Below are 17235 nucleotides of genomic sequence, written 5' to 3' on the forward strand. Positions count from 1 at the left end.
CTAGAATGTTCATATTTGTCCATAATCTGGACACACTGACAAAAATGTTTCTCTAGAACCTACTTTCTGTGCCAACCCATTCTCCTGTAACATTGTTTCTTTTTAGAAGGGTTAATGTAATTGCTTAGGCTAGGTAACTGCCACATTGTATTTCCTCCTCTTTGTATGATTTGAATTGTTTAATTCTCATCTGGCAGACCCTCATTCACTTCTCTCCAAGGACATATGTTTTGGACAGGCACTGAGGGAAGAATGTGGAATAAAGGGACAAGAGGTGAAAGGAGGATATATATCCCACTGTCGCTCTATATTTTGCTTCCAAGTGTCTAATTGTTATTCAGTAAAGGAATGTTTTTTAGAAAATGATTATCAGTGATTTTGCCTTTGAACCAAAAGTCAACATTTCTATGACCCTATGTTTAAATTTTCCTGATTTGGGCATGTGATTTTTGGCTCATATGAAGGATTGAGGTTTAGTCCTAAAAAGCATAAATGCCCTTAATACTGTTAACTAAAAATTAGATTTGTAGTCTTAATACATATGACTTGGGATTTAAGTAATTTTACTAAATTTTAAGTAAATTTAAGTAATTTAAGTATTTTTAAATACTAACAGGTTGCTCTCAAGGGAGTGGTATTTTACATTATGCTCATGGAGACAGTCAGCAAACTCATCTATTAAAGCAAGGTAAGAATGAAGCATTTGAGCATACTGTTCTTTTTACCATTCCTATATTAAACATACACTTAAAAAAAATACATTTTTTTAAATATGTAGGAAGAAGCTCCATGGGCACTGGTCTCAGCACTGGGAAACGTCCTAGCGAGGAAGAGGACACGCAGAGTATTGGTCCTAAGGTCCAGCGACAGAGCACTAATTAGGTAAATATTTTATACCTTTATTTCTTGTTTTAGTGTATTGTGTGATCAACATAAATTAAGACAATTTCCAAAATGGAGCTAATCATTTTTTTTCAAACTAGAGAAACTGAGGCTTAAATTTTTCAGTGATTGTTACAAAATCAGTTAATTCTTAGATAAGAGAAGTTCATCTCTGCTGGACAAATTGCTGCACTTAGTTTTATGGTCATCTTAATTGATGATCTTTAAATCTGAAAAAGTAATAATGTTGTGCTCAAGTTTTTTCTCAGAAAAAACTCTTTTTCAACTCCTTACTATGTGACCATGAGTTTAAAACAATTAAAGTGACTTTTTATTTTAGTGGTATTAACATAATCTCTTTATGAACTTTTCCCCAAATCTTTGCCTCTTAAATGTTTATAAGTTTCTTTTGTCTGTTGTGATACTTCTGAAATCTAAATTCTTTCCAGTTCAGGAATAGTTCAATTTTTTTTAATATTGGCCCTTTTTAGAGGTATCAAAAAGCCATGGCTATATTCAGTTGAATTGGATGTGGGATACTATTTTATGATTTAAGTTTATATGAAAAGTATCTAAAACAGTACATTTACCAGTTTTAAAAGACATGTTTCTTCAGTTATCTTAAACTGTTTGCAATTTTTAAATTACTGCTAACTGTATTTATCATGTTGAGCATTGAGTAACATATTGAATTGTTGAATCAGTATGATGTACACCTGAAACTTAATATAATATTGTCTGTCAGTTATACTTCAGTAGTAATATATATATGAACAGCAATAATAAAAAGTAAAAGTTTAAAAAAATTGCTGGGTTTTTTTAGCACCAACCCTAATTAGACTGTACATTTGTTGAAGATCAGTAAACACTCATCAAATTTTTATCATTTAATTCCTTGCAGTCAAACTTTACCCAGTTTTTTTTTTTCCCCCTTAAATCACAGAAAACATTCAGGAGGAATACTGTTGCAGCTGAAATTGGTGGGGAGTTCACTACTTTTTTCAGTTAAATTATTTTAAAATGTTCTTCATTGATGGAAAGCAGTTACATTTTGAAATGCATTGTTTCTAATGACATTTCTATAGTTTTAAACTTTCTAATGAATTTCACATAGGACAAATGGTAATTTGTATATAAATAACTTGGTAAAAGTTTTGCTTAATGTAAATATAAATACTCACAATTAATATAGACCCACCCATATATTTTTGATAATTTTTCATGTATGGTAAAAGTTAAAGTGGCAAACTGATATTCTGATATAAAAAAGTTTCGAGAGTCAATGTGGGAAAATAGGTTTTTAGACTTTCTTAAAAGACTTTGTTAAAATTTTAGAGCAAAATTTTCTTGATAATTATTGTTTGATCTAGCTTTACAGTCTTTGATAATAATGTTTTAGAAAATGTGCACAATCAAAATTGGTAGTTATAGCCTCTGTTAACATAGACAGTATATGTTTTAAATCTTCATGTATGCCTGTTTTGACCCAAATCTGTGGAAGTATCATGTGTTAAGTTCTCTTTGTCTCCCTTTGTTCATTTACAGCTAAGTGACCTTGTTATTAAAGTATATGCATATATGGAATCTTGTGTACTTGGTGGTGGTTGTTTTTTCTTTTCTTTTTAAGTTTTTGTTTTAGTTAAGGGGGAGAGCATTGTTCTGTGAGATGTGATTACAAATCAGAGACAGAGTCTATAAACCACATGTAACCATTCTGGATGAAGGAACAGCTCCCATTTATTTAGTAATATAGTATTTTTCAAAATTATTCCAAATAAGATTACTAACTTCCAAATGCTTTATACTTTTTATCATACCTATCTGCAAGAAAGATTTAAAACCAAAGAGGTTATTTCAGATAATGGGGCTTAACACTATGAGTTAGTCACTACAGTTAATAATGTGAGCTCTGGAGTCAAAGGCCTGGCTCTGCCACTCATTTGAGATCTTGGGCAAGTTATTAACCTTCTGTGCCTTTTTTTTCTTATTTATGATATAGGGATGAGAGTAGTATCTGCTTTATACTACATATGAAATGCTCATAACAGTGCCTGGCATGTGGCAGATTAGTCAATAAGTGTTAGCTGCAGGGCTGCCATGCTTTATAGCTCCCTGGACTGTGCAGTGCATAGTCTGCCTAACTGTATGCCACAGCTGTGGTTAGCTGTTGTTGTTCTCATTACTATTATTATCCCATTCCTGTCTCTCGTAGGCTAGTTTTTTCCTTTTGGAATTATAACCAGTGGTTTTTGTTTATTTTCCCACTCTTAGTTGTGATAGATGTTCAGTGTGATAATTGTATTTAAAGGTAACTTAAGAATAATTTGAGTCTAAAATGCAAAAACAGTAACATATTTTTTATATGATACCCATTTTAAAAAGCATCCTGAATAATGAATTAACACTGATTGATAAGTTCCATTACTGAGAAAAGAAAAAAAATATGTTTTATCTTCTTTCACCACTGTTAATAAGGAGTGATATTTTAATTGTTTTTCATGATGCTTCTATTTAGCAACCTACTCTTTGGACCTGATTGTACTGTACAGCATTGAGAAATTCATAGACCTGGGATTTGCCATCATCATCCAGGGGAATAAAAGATTCAGGTTTTTTTTGTTTTTAAGTAGGCTCCACGCCCAGTGTGGAGCCAAATGTGGGGCTTGAACTCATGGGCCTGAGATCAAGACCTGAGCAGAGATCAAGACGGACACCTAACAGACTGAGCCATCCAGGCGCCCCTAAAAGATTCAGTTTCAATGTGAATAAATATTTTAGTAAAAGAACATTGTTTCAGCATAGACACTGATACTTTACTTTTAAATGTAGGGGGATTTGGGCTTTTAGGGGGTTTTTTGGAAAGCTTTTTCAGTTCGGTCTAAATTGTAACTAAAAAGAATCACTGAAAGGGAAAGACAGGTATTAGTGTATTTCAGGTAAGCAGATATTTGAATACAGTGTTTTCCCCTAACCAGAAGGGTTAGTTTCTGAAAACCCTGCTGGTGGCTGAGGGATTTAAGACCTTATATTCATTCAGGAAATGTATCTTGAAATCTTATTAACAAAACCTGTTCTGTTCTGCAACTTGGAAAAATTGAGTTGAGGAAACCAAACTTTTGAAAGAACACATGCAAAGTTTTTATGCTTTTACATTCACTTGAAATAAATTAGTAAAATTGGGATATAAAAGACTGATAACAGTATATTTTTTTAAAGATTTTATTTATTTATTTGAGAGAGAGCACAAGCAGGGGGAACAGCAGAGGGAGAGGGAGAAGCAGACTCCCCGCTGAGCAGGGATCCCGACATGGGGCTTGATCCCAGGACCCTGAGATCATGACCTGAGCTGAAGGCAGAAGCTTAACCGACTGAGCCACCCATGCAGCCCATAACAATATATTTTTAATACATCTCTTAAGTACTAGAAACTTCAGGATCTTCCCACAATTTCAAACATGTTTGTAATTTTCTTATAGGTAATATCCATAATACTGGCTTCTTTTTTCCATTTCTCCATCCAAGTGCTTTTTTTCTGATTGTGTGGTCCTAGAAATTCACTAAATACTTGGAATGGAAAAAACTTTAGGTAGCCTTTATTTAATACAGTTGGCATAGCTGACTTGGTCAGTTTCAAGTTTTGATTACAATGCACATGATCATATGTATTACCATTTCTTATACAACTATGTGGAGCCCTTGTACAAGCTAAGCTGCCAGCACCCTAGTGTACATGTCTGCTCCCTTCCTCCTGACCAGTGATTGCAGCATGCAGTTCTAAAGTGCTTGAGTTTACATTCCTTGACTGCCTTCCCTTGTCTGTATCCTACTCTAATTCCCTTTTCCTAATGCAGTGAAACATTTTGGTTAATCCAGGTCCCAGATCCTTGAATTGCAGGAAAAAGTGTTCAGTAAAGCCATGAATAATAGGATTTTTATATAAGGATAACTCAGAAGGAGAAGGGTCACTGGACAAGCAGCCCTAGCCTCATATACATGAGCTACTCATTTAATTTTAGAATGTCCTGGAAATCAGAGTTGATCTTGCGATAAAGAGCTAGGATTCTTGCTGCTGCTCAGTGTAATTAAAGTGCAAATGTCAGTCCATCTCAAAAAGCCTATTGAGCACAAACTGAATATTAAGGCTAGGCTCCAATTAGCATTTCCTGGGTTCCTATAATGTGCCAGATACTGTTCATAGGAAAATAAATCCATAAGTTTCCACAAGGAGTTCACAAAGTGAGAGGGCAGTCTGGAAGAATTACGGTGGTGTGTGTTCAGGCTGTTAGAACTGTGCACAGTGTGCTATGAAACTCATGAAGGGAGAGATCTCCAGGCTGGGAAAATCACAGCTTTCCCGACTCCCAACTCTATACAGGAGCATAGGACAACTAGGCAGGGTCAGGGCACCCTGTCTTTGGAAACATTTAACTCTAGTTGGGATTAATCATGTTATTGGTTGTTAATGTCTTTGTCCTTCGCTGTCCTACATGTAAACTCCATCAGGACCGGGAATGTACTTTATTCCCCCTTGTCTTGTCCACTGCTGTCTTCTCATTGCTGTTTCACATGCTTGGAACTTAATAGGCATACCATAAGTATTTGTTGGTTGATAGATAAATATAAGAATAAATGGGATAGACATTGGACTGGCTTTAAGGAGAAATTAGTTTATGAGGTTGGCATCACTGGTAATAATTAGAATGTAAACCACTGGACAGTTTATCGGAAAAGGCAAGTATTTAGGCGAAAGTGGCAGGGGGAGGCTTTTAAAGACATATCAGACACAGTCGCTCACTACTGGGGGCGGGTGGGAGGAGTAGCAGTAAGGCTAGCTATGTTCCAAAGAGGTGTTTTGTTTTTTGAACTACTTTTTTTTTTTTTTTTTTTTTGTAAATTAGTTCTTTACCTATCGAATTATTTGGGGAATTCTGAATGGCTATAGCTTCAAGATACAGCGGTTTCTGAGTTACTTTTACGTTTTCTCTTATGGGCTAGTGACATTCCCCAAGGGACAAAACGACCGGAACTTGCTGGCAAGGAAAGGGTGTGAAAACGCCAGGCTCAATAATTGCTGCACCCGGCTGTTTCCGGGAAAGCTGATTCCCACGCTGGCCCGCCTCCGTCGCGCAGCCCCGCCTTGCGTGAGGGTCGCGTGGCCTGCGTCCCGCACTTTGATTGGCTGAGTTGGGACTGAGGGGGCGTACGTCTGCGGGCTCACGGGTGTCCTGTGCCGTGATTGGCTGCGGGTAGAGGGCAGGGGGCCGGGACAGCAGTGCTGGGAGAAATTAGCGGCCCTGTTGGCACCCTAGTCTTGGGACATTGACCCCTCTTCCCAGGCCTCGGGAAGACGGCAGGCCACGGGGAACCTCGGCGGGGGGGAGGGAGGAAGGACGGGGCCAGGGACCCGGGACTCAGTGCGTCTTGAGCGGAGTGGACAGGTGAGTCGCACCCCTTTCTCGGCCCCCGGGGGGGGATCCTCACCAGCAACAGAGCGGCCGACAGGCAGGGGTCTGGGGTCGCGCACCGAGAAACAGGACTCCCCGCCAGCTGCTCAGCCTCCCTGGCCTGGGCAGATGCCCAGGCGCCGGAGGTCAGAAGTTCCTCTGGACAAGCGCCGGCCCCACAAGATGGATGTGTGGCTGTCAATCATTCCCCGAGATCTTCCTTCGGTCCTCATTTTTTACTTATTTATAAACATTAGGGTTAATTTGAAACTGTCAGCAGATCATACATGTTATAAAAGTAGAACTTAATTGAATTATTACTGATGTTGTAGAGCAGACTGTATTAAGTACGAAAACTGTGCATATTCCAGAAGTGAACTTACCTCCTTAGGAATGCTTAAGAAGCATGAAGTATCTGGGAATAGACCACATTGTGATTTAACAAACATTTGCCCAGAGCATTGCTGTGTAGGGCACAGGGTAAGAGCTGTACTCTGGAGCCAAGTTGTTGGGTTTGAATCCAAGGTCTGCCCTGTTAGCTGAGCAACCTTGGGCAGGTTATTTTACCTGCATCTGTTTTCTCATCTTTAAAATGGGTTTTTGTGGTGATTTAATAACTTTTCTGACTACTCTGTAAGTGGTTATGGTATTAACTCAATGTAGTCTTCACAGTCACCCAGAATGTAGTATCCCTGTTTTCCTGACACTCCAGCTGAGGCACAGAGAGATGATGTGACTTTCCCACGTCACAACACAACCAATGACCAGGAATTAAGTCCATACAGACCACAGTTTTACACACTACCTTAGGCTGCCTCATGAACTGGATTTGTTCATTCAGTTTCAGTTGACAAATACTTATTTTGTTCCTCTGTGGACCAAGTTCTTTGCTGGGTACAAGGGACAGAGAAGAACAGAACTCAGACCCTGCCCTCCCAGTGCTTGCAATCTAGTACAGGTTGTTTACAGCTGGGCTGCAGGGTGCCCATGAATCCTGGTAAAATCTTTTGCAAATGTTATGAGTACAGGTCTTTTCTTTTTTTCTTTTTGGAAAGAGACTCTGTGGCTCTTGCCAGGTTCTCCAGTGGGTCTGTGATCCAAAGTTAGGAAGAAACATTGTGGCGGAACAGCTAGTATCTAACCTAATGCCTGACAACACAGCATGAGCTTAAAAAGAAAAAAGAAAAACCACTAGTTGAATGGATGAAGAACTTTACAGGAGGTTAAGTGCTACAGTAAGGTTAAGAGCAAGATGCAGTGGAAGAGCACACACAAAGATCATCCTTGTCCAGGAATGCCTCCTAGAGTCAGCAATGCCAGTGAAGTGAAGGGTAGGGAAGCAATTCATTGGAACATGGTGGTGATGAGTCTCTGCCCTCCTGGAGGGTGAGACAGAAACAACACATGAACAGCTGCGGCTATGACAGGTGGCACAGAGGAGCAGTCCTGGTGCCATGAGAGCCTGTAATGGGGACAGGAGACTTAGTCTATTCAAGATGGTCAGGGAAGTTTCCCTGAGAGAGTGACCCTCAGACCTAGGAGTTAGGGCCACTTTGGGCATGGGGAACAGCCCTTAGCCTTCAAAGATCCTGTGGTGGGCACAGGCAGAACACCAGGGACTGAAAAGAACTGGTGTGGCTGGTGGGGTTGGGGGTGGGGCAGATGGGCACAGATTCGGGTAGTGACAGAGCCCAGACAGAGAGGCCTTTTAGACCATGGTGTAAGGCATTTGTATTTTGTTTTATGTCTTTATCCTAAAGTGCCATTGAAAAGTTTATTGCAGGGAGGTGACAAGATCACATTTTGAGAAGAAGTTGGAGAGAAGCCCAAGTGATTAACTGAAGCCCTGGATGAGGACAGGATCTCTGAGGAGAAACTGTAAGGTAAGAAGAGGAGAGGGTCTAGAATCAAGCCTTGAAGATGAGCCTGCAAAGGAGATAGATAAAGGGAAGTGAGAGTGTAGCAAGAGGGGGAAGAGAACTGAGAGTGGGAAGTCCTGGAAATCAGGTGAGAGAGTATTTCATGGAGAAAGTGGTCGACTATGCTGAAAGCTGTAGAGGTCAGAAGAGACAGGAACGAACAGACCTCATTGGCTCTAATCACATGGGAATTGTCTTTATTGGGATCTATATAAGTAGGAGAGGAATTGGAGAGAAAGAAGGATCTGCAAGAATTAACTGAGGGTAAGAGAAAATAGGGTTTTAGCTGGAGTGGCAGTGAGAAGATCCATTCAGCTGAAGGGTGGGAGCCCCAGAGGGAAGGATACAGCTGAAGGAGTGAGTATATGAGAAAAAAGGGCTCTGGAGGTGTTCAGGCCAGAGAGGTTGGGATCAGTACAGAAGCAGGGATTACCCTGGATGCTGAAAGGTATAATTGTAGGAAAGGGGAGATAGCAGAAGGTATAAGTTTGGTGTGATGAGTTGCTCTCCTTTCTTTGTACAGAGTAGAGGTGAGAGCATTGGATGAGAGTGGAGTAGGGGTCAGGAGAAGCTGGAGGTCCAAGCTGAGGAGATTTGACATCGTTGTGGGGGGTATGCAAGAGTGCATTGACCCAGAGATTGTTTTAGAATGGTCTGGCAGAGGGAGCCGAGTTTGCAGCAAAGAAATTAGCCTCCTGGCTCATTCAGGGAATTGCAAAATATCAGGAGAGTGAGGACAGAGGCTAGGTAGAATCAAAAGCTACATTTAATGTATAGTGAAGGAGACCTCACAAATCATAGGGAAGAAAAGGATTGCTCAAAAACAGTGCTTTGAGATAGCTAAACTATTGATAATCTATTTAGACTTTCAGCTCACAACAGAAATTTCAAGTGAATTAAAGGAGCTAACTTCTTAAAATCAAACAAAAATACAGAAGGACATATGGATGAATTTTTGTCTGACCATGTGGTACGTAAAAGCAGTAGGAATCATCAAGAAGAGGGAAACTTCCTTGACCCTTGCCCACTTAAAATTAACCACTTTGTTCTGACATGTGCTATACTATGTATGAACTTTGAAGATGTTATGCCGAGTGAAACAAGCCAAATGCAACAGGACAAATATTGTATGACCACTTATATGAAGTACCAAGAATAGGCAAATTCCTAGAGACAGAAAGTAGAAGTTACCAGGGGCTGAGAGGAGGAAAGAATGGGGAGTTATTGTTTAATGGGAACAGAGTTTGTGTTTAGGGTGATGAAAAAGTTCTGGAAATAGTGGTAGAGGTTGTACAACTGTGTGAATTTACTTAATGCCACTGAATTATATACCTAAAAATGGCAAAATTTATATCTTACCACAATAAAAAAATGTAACCACTTTGGTAATGCTGGAATATACCATTTACAACTGAAAGAGAATTGGAGAAAATCCAAAAACGAGGATTTTTTTTTTAATATATGAAGAATTTATATAAGTCAGTTTTTAAAAAACAGGAAGATTCCTGTTTAAAAAAGCAGGAATAGTTAACTCACAAAAGGAAATAAAGATGGCCAGAATAATTCATTAAGCTCAGCCTCATTAAAAGAAGAAAATGGAGTTAAATTAGTATTGTGTTCATTTTTCACATATCAGAATTAAAACTGATGAACCAGTCATACTGCTTGTGACAAGGTCAACTGAGATCTTTTTTCTGGATAGTAAATTAACAACCTAGCTCTTAAAATGTTCTCACATCTCTTTTTCAGTAATTCTTCTGGGATTCATCCTAAAAATGATGAAATGTGGACAGATAATCAGCATATTACAAATACTACAAATAGCCCAAATACTCATTCTTAGGGAATGAATTACAGAATTACAGTGTATCTGTCATATGTCATGTACTCATTTTAAATGTTTATAGTGTTCTTGATGCCAAGTTTAGATACTTAGAGTGCATAAAATAAATCAATGTATATATAATTTGTGTTGATTATAGAGGAGTCACAACATTTGTGCTCTTCGCTTTTGCAGTCCACTGTGTTTGCTCATCAGAGAGAGAATAAGAAAGAGCAAGATAGCGTTAATTGTGGGACAACTCACCGGGCACATGATGGTTCATCCTGGAGTAAGCAGGAAATGTGAGACGGCCTGCTTTACCCTCAGACTCATTGGGCAGAAGCATCTTGCCGTGGTCCATGTGGTGCTAACATTTAACCTGTCATTTTGTGTAGTGTAACCCCCACACTAACCCAAATAACTTCATCTGGTGTTTAGCCAAACACCGGGATCTCCTTCAGTGCCGAGGAGCCCCTTGCTCTGCTAGCCGAAGTCCATAATGCATTAGGCACAGTATAGCCATCTCTAGGGACCTGAAGCTGTCAAGTGGGGACAGCTGGGAAGACATTATGTCAGTATTTAGTGTGGTGCCTGCTCAAGACATTTTCAAGAAAAATTCTGCGTCTTCACAATTTCAAACTGTAGGCTGAGCTTAAGACCCTATTTCTCATATACAAGGTAGCCTTGCTTTATGTATTTAAAAATTAAAACAAGGGGCGCCTGGGTGGCTCATCGTTAAGCGTCTGCCTTCGGCTCAGGTCCTGATCCCAGGGTCCTGGGATCAAGCCCCGCATCAGGCTCCCCGCTCAGCGGGGAGCCTGCTTCTCCCTCTCCCACTCCCCCTGCCTGTGTTCCCTCTCTCGCTGTGTCTCTGTCAAAAAAATAAATAAAAATCTTTAAAAAATAAAAATTACAACAAAAGGGACAAGAATCAGAAAAAAACAGACATGTATATCAGATATGAACAGTTGTGAAGGACTCTTCCACTTCCTTATTCTTAACCAACTGAACCACCCAAGCGCCCCCCACTTCCTTATTCTTTTCAGAATTTGGCAAATTTCCTTTAGTGAGAGTATTGCTTTTATAAACAGTTATTTGGATCAACCAAAGCATTTAAAATAGTTTTCACAATTTTCACTTATTCTTTGTAAATAATGTACTTCTGTGTAAAATACAATCTAAAGTTGTATTAGTACAAGAATTTTAGCTCCAGGTTTTCCTAGTAATGGCTACTGTTTATTGAGTGCTTACTAGGTACCTGTGCAAAGTATTGGACTCACAGTATCCCTGTAAAGTTTATGTACTTTCTTTCCCTTTTACAGATGGTACTATTAGTAGTCATACTTACTGAACATTTACAGTGAGGTACTGTTCTAATCACTACTTGTTTACTGACTTAATCTGAGGCTAAGTAACTTTCCCAAGATGACCCCATAAATTAGAACCAGGACTGAGCATGGACATTTTGGCGACAGAGCCCACGCTTCTTCCAGCATGTGGTACAGATGTGAGGCCCAAGACTGTGGAGTATGGGGCTCCAGATTAGATCTGCATGTACCCATCCTCATTATGTAGTATCTCCTCCTTCCTGTTAAAATCCATGGTCCTCCTAGAAATTTTGAAATAGCTTAATTAGGAATCCTCTAAAGGAAACTGGTATTAGGAATTATATGAACAAAACTCTGGTTGAACCGCCAGTAGTAAAACAAACTGTGCCTACAATTATTTGGGACACCATGGGCACTAACAATGAGCTATTATTACAAATGGTAAACCAAACTGAGAACATTGTTACTTGTTATTTTTCCTTAGAGAATAGCAATTTATTTGCATTAGGACAGGCTTGAAAGTGAAAAGTCCTTGACATATATGGTGATGGCATTATTAAGGGCAGAGATTGGATTATGGCTTTTTTCAACTTTCCTTCAAACCTACAAGTAATAAGGGAAGGCTATTGACTAGCTAAACAGTTAATGCTTTTGTGGCAGAGATGCGACACTTAACACTCTCAGCTACTAAAAGTTAAAACGGGGTGCCTGGGTGGCTCAGTGGTTAAGCGTCTGCCTTTGGCTCAGGTCATGATCTCAGGGTCCTGGGATCGACCCCTTGTCAGCTCCCTGCTCACTGGGGAGTCTGCTTCTCCCTCTTCCTCTGCTTCTATCCCCCTCCCCCGTTTGTGCATGCTCTCTCTCAAATATGGTCTTAAAAAAAAAAAAGTTAAAACAACAAACTAGGCGGGACGCCTGGGTGGCTCAGTTGGTTAAGCAACTGCCTTCGGCTCAGGTCATGATCCTGGAGTCCCAGGATCGAGTCCCAGGATCGAGTCCCGCATCTGGCTCCCTGCTCAGCAGGGCAGTCTGCCTCTTCCTCTGGCCCTCCCCCGCTCTCATGCTCTCTGTCTCTCTCATTCTCTCTCTCTTAAATAAATAACATGTTAAAATAAAACAACAATAACAACAACAAACTAGGCATGTTTACATTACCAGAGATAACAAGAAAATAGTGCCGAAGTCCATAATGCATTAGGCACAGTATAGCCATCTCTAGGGACCTGAAGCTGTCAAGTGCGGACAGCTGGTTAGACTTGTAAAAGTATGGTCCCCATTCCACTTAATTTGATTGCCCATTGCTCCACTGGGGCAGTCACATAGCATTCCTCACGTTATCTGGCTAAGACTTTAATTTTGGATTTATAAAAAAGATTTTCATATAATTCTCATAAAACAAGTTTATACTTATTAACTCATTTTAAATAAATTGACTTTGGATAATTATTCAGCAGAAATATTTACTCTAAAATATAAAATTAGAGATGACTCCCCTTCCCCAATAAGTGTTTGCTTCAGCTAAACATAAATTTGTAAAATGTTAAAAAAAATTTAAAAACCGTGTGTGTGTGTGTGTGTGTAGAAGTAAAATATGTCTCCTAAAGAAAAACATAACAGAGTTGTAGGAAAGGGAATTTGTGTCAGAATAACATTTGAGATCTTTGAACTCTTCATGGGCTTGCTACTGATCTGTAAAATGGAAATTACCTCACAAGGTTGTGGCAAAGCTCACATAGACAATGTGTTTATAATGTATAAGATGTCTAAGTTGTGAAGAGGTATGTTAGTTTCTTTATAAATTATTTAAGAGTATATATATAATATTCCACAAAAAGTTTGAGGCTAACTTTGGCAAAATTCAGTTTTCCTGTCTAATTTAAATCCATGTTATTTCTGTCTACTGCTTAGAGCCCAGATTTATTTTTGCATTCTAAAAGTCAATGCCCCTTATGTTAAAACCTGTGTTTTCTTTGTTACAGGTAGGCTGAGTACATTCTGAGTCCCCAGGACAGTGGGAATTAGCCAATGGACTGCCGGCATGCTGTGGAAATTGCTGATAAGCTCCCAGCCCTGCAGGCTTTGTTCTTTCAGAAAGATGCTCTCAGCTTCAAAATACAGACCCTCTTTAGCATGCTTCACCTATGCAACTGATCGTCAGTCAAACAAAGAAAATAAAAGAACAGTGGAAAAGCTCTATAAATTTTCAGTGGATATCAGGAAAATACGCAGATTAAAAGGATGGGTACTTTTTGAAGATGAAACCTATGTTGAGGAAATTGCAAATGTTTTACAACTGCTAGGTGCCAATGAAGCTGCTATAGCCAGTATTTTGGAACACTGCCCAGAAGCAATTGTCTGCAGTCCAACCACTTTTAACACCCAGAGAGAACTCTGGCAGTTGGTCTGCAAAAACGAGCAAGAGTTAGTCAAATTAATAGAACAGTTTCCAGAATCTTTCTTTACTGTTAAGGACCAGGAAACCCAGAAGCTGAACATTCAGTTCTTTCAAGAGTTGGGACTCAGAAATGTGGTCATTAGCAGATTTTTGACAACTGCATCTAGTATTTTTCATAATCCTATTGAGAAAAATAAGCAAATGATAGGTATTCTCCAAGAGAGTTATCTAAATTTAGGTGGCTCCGAGGCCAACGTGAAAGTTTGGTTACTGAAATTATTAAGCCAAAATCCATTTATTTTGCTAAATTCTTCTGCAGCTATAAAGGAAACACTAGAATTTCTCCAGGAGCAAGGTTTCACAAACTCTGAAATTCTCCAGCTTCTATCCAAACTGAAAGGATTTCTTTTTCAACTTTGCCCAGAAAGTATACAGAACAGCATTACCTTCTCTAAAAATGCTTTTAAATGCACAGATCGTGACCTGAAGCAATTAGTTTTGAAATGTCCTGCCATTTTATATTATTCTGTTCCAGTTTTGGAAGAGAGAATTCAGGGATTACTGAAAGAAGGAATTTCCATAGCTCAGATAAAAGAGACACCAATGGTGCTTGAATTAACTCCACAGATAGTACAGTACAGGATGAGGAAACTGAATTCCCTAGGCTATAGAATGAAGGATGGACATCTAGTAAATCTAAATGGAACAAAAGAAGAGTTTGAGGCTAACTTTGGCACAATTCAGGCCAAAAAAGGAAGGCCATTATTTAACCCGGTGGCACCATTGAATGTGGAAGAGTAACTTGAGGACTGCTGCTGCATTCTAGCATTGCAGGGTGAAGCTGAGGGGCAAAGACTTAAGTGAGTCAGGCAGTTTATAGGCTCTAGTACTTTTAAGAAGCTGCGTAGCTTATGAGCTCCAAGTTACCTCTGAGTAGATAATCTCGGACTCATTTGCTATATTTTAAACTATAAACTGCATTTATTTTAAATAAAGTTGGTAATTTTTACCTTGAACTGCTGTGTCAAAAACTTCTCTACTAGTAAATGGCACATCAGAGTGATAACTTTATAAGTGAATCATTTTTTTTTTTAATTTTTTTTTTTAATTTTTTTTTAAAGATTTTATTTATTTATTTGCGAGAGAGAGAATGAGAGACAGAGAGCACGAGAGGGAGGAGGGTCAGAGGGAGAAGCAGACTCCCTGCCGAGCAGGGAGCCCGATGCGGGACTCGATCCCGGGACTCCAGGATCATGACCTGAGCCGAAGGCAGTCGCTCAACCAACTGAGCCACCCAGGTGCCCCTTATAAGTGAATCATTTCTAAGAAATTGACAAGTGCATTCCCTTAATTCAAAGTATGGATATGTTTTTATTTACATAGCACATTTCATCTGGGATATAGACCCAAGTCATCTTCCTCACCACCAGCTCTGAAACACCATTCTACTGTGGTCTGAATCCTGTAGCTTAGTGTTAAGTGAAATTAGAAAACTTCCAATACATTTTTTTTTTTTAGAAAAAGCTGATTTCATCTCTTGGTTGGGATAAATGAGTGCCTTTGAGAACCAAGTATTTCTCATTCAAAAAGAATAGAGCTTACTTGTGTGGTTAGTTTAAAACTGACCATCTCATCTCATAGAACTCTTTTATGTGCATTCATTACTTTCCCCATTTTATAGATGAGGAAACAAGCTTAGAGAGTCCTGCCAAGTGACAGAGCCCAGATTTACTATGATCTGACTTTGTTCAAACCTGTGAATAGAAAAAGGATTGCTTTAAAGCCACACCGTGGGGTGCCTGGGCGGCTCAATAGGTTGAGTGTCAACTCTTGGATTCAGCTCAGGTCCTGATCTCATGGCTCCATGCTCAGCAGGAAGTCTGCTTGGATAGTCTCTCCCTCTGCCCTGTCCCCCTCTTGCATGCTCTCTCTCTCTCAAATAAATAGTCTTTTAAAAAGAAAAGCCATATCCTTACCTGACATGCCAAAGGAGTACCAACAACAAACTTAGGGATTTTTATGTAAAATTCCTTAAATATGAAGTGACCTAATTTTTTTTTTTAAGATTTTATTTATTTGACAGATAGCGAGAGCAGGAACACAAGCAGAGGCAGAGGGAAAAGCAGGCTTCCTGCCAAGCAGGGAGCCCAATGCAGGGCTCGATCCCAGGACCCTGGTATCATGACTTGAGCCGAAGGCAGACGCTTAACGACTGAGCCACCCAGGTGCTCCTGAAGTGATCTAATTTATATACATTTGAAGTAAGCAGCTTTTTAGAAAACTCTAAAAATCCAGGTCTGGCTCTGAACGGGAAAGTGTGTGATGGTTGGTACTGATTTTAGTAGCATTCCAAGTTTCTACTTCTAAATCTTGGTCCAAGATAAACATTATACAGATAAAGACTGGCTCACTTTCAGCTGTGGAGTTTGAATTTTGTAACAAATACACAACCAGACAGTTGACTCTGACAAACATCTGTATCCTACGTGTGCATGGCCTTTTCTTAAGTAATGAAAAACCTATTAGAAATGCAGGCCATGTCTTTATTCAGTAAGCAAATGCAAGTAACCCTCACTATCCAAATGTTTGGTTCCTTAGGGTAGTGAACGATACTCCCACGTAGCACCTACTGACTGCCAGGCATGCTGTACTTAGAACCCTTAGAGTTGGGTACCGCCATTTACTGCTACACAAGTGAGATGGAGGCACAGAAAGGGTGTCACCCAAAGTTAAACAGGAATGTTTGTTTGAGCAAAAGAATGGCAGGCAGCAACAGCTGGGGCAGGACTGAGTGTCAGGGAGAGTGGGACAGGATGAGTGTCACCTGTCCATCTAAGGAACAGGATCTTGTTCTAAGTGTGATGGGAAACCTTCGGAACCTTTGGAAAGAAAGTGGTGTTCCAGAGCTGGTGGTGAGGAAGACGACTTGGGTCTATATCCCAGATGAAATGTGCTATGAAAAGTTCGCTTGTTGTCCTGACATAATTATCAGTGGTGTGCTCATCTTCCACTCTCAGGAGTGGCCTAGTTTGGAACAGATTATACATTTATATGGTTACCTTAGTTCTAGTTCATTTTATTTTGAGATGCCTACTAAATATCTGAGCAGAGATGTCAAACAGGCAGATGGCAAAGTCTGGAACTGTGAGAAGTCAGAACGGGAGATAGATATTCAGGGATCATCTGTGTTTCAATGATGACGACTCTAGGGGCGCCTGGGTGGCTCAGTCGTCAAGCGTCTGCCTTCGGCTCAGGTCATGATCCCAGGGTCCTGGGATCGAGCCCCGCATCAGGCTCCCTGCTTGGCGGGAAGCCTCCTTGTGTTCCCTCTCTCATTATCTCTCTGTCAAATAAAATCTTTAAAAAAAGCTACGACTCTAAATGAGATTGCCCAGAAATAATTATAGATTTGTAGTAGTGGCTGGCCACACCTGGAAGGAGTTGA

The 17235-nt window shown here is 39.8% G+C and overlaps 2 protein-coding genes across 8 annotated transcripts in view; both read left to right on the top strand.

Moving 5' to 3' along the window:
• The window catches only part of CRY1 (cryptochrome circadian regulator 1), an 88785-nt gene extending 85235 nt beyond the window's left edge, over positions 1–3550 (top strand). The window contains exons 11-13 of one of the 2 annotated variants that reach the window (XM_034987649.1): positions 617–688; positions 779–882; positions 3398–3550. In XM_034987649.1, coding sequence (XP_034843540.1) covers positions 617–688; positions 779–882 — 176 coding nt within the window. In that variant the 3' untranslated portion in view covers positions 3398–3550. Of the gene's footprint in view, positions 1–616; positions 689–778; positions 883–1825; positions 2467–3397 lie in introns of those variants that run through there. The other variant, XM_034987648.1, reaches the window with a different exon arrangement.
• A 987-nt stretch (positions 3551–4537) lies between these two features.
• MTERF2 (mitochondrial transcription termination factor 2) lies at positions 4538–14806 on the top strand. Of its 6 annotated transcripts, XM_034987654.1 has the most exons (4): positions 4538–6320; positions 8087–8209; positions 10263–10369; positions 13375–14806. In XM_034987654.1, exon 4 carries the CDS (start codon positions 13434–13436, stop codon positions 14589–14591), a length of 1158 nt encoding a protein of 385 aa, XP_034843545.1. In that variant the 5' UTR covers positions 4538–6320; positions 8087–8209; positions 10263–10369; positions 13375–13433; the 3' UTR covers positions 14592–14806. The 6 variants fall into 6 exon arrangements, with proteins under 6 accessions (XP_034843545.1, XP_034843547.1, XP_034843541.1 ...); XM_034987650.1 differs by lacking the exon at positions 10263–10369 and having other exon boundaries at positions 4539–6320; XM_034987652.1 differs by lacking the exon at positions 10263–10369 and having other exon boundaries at positions 4539–6320; positions 8100–8209.
• Positions 14807–17235: the final 2429 nt, after the last annotated feature.

This window comes from Mirounga leonina, unplaced genomic scaffold (assembly GCF_011800145.1).
Source record: "Mirounga leonina isolate KUSES-001 unplaced genomic scaffold, KU_Mleo_1.0 Mir_418, whole genome shotgun sequence".
In the NCBI taxonomy this organism is placed as follows: domain Eukaryota; kingdom Metazoa; phylum Chordata; class Mammalia; order Carnivora; family Phocidae; genus Mirounga; species Mirounga leonina.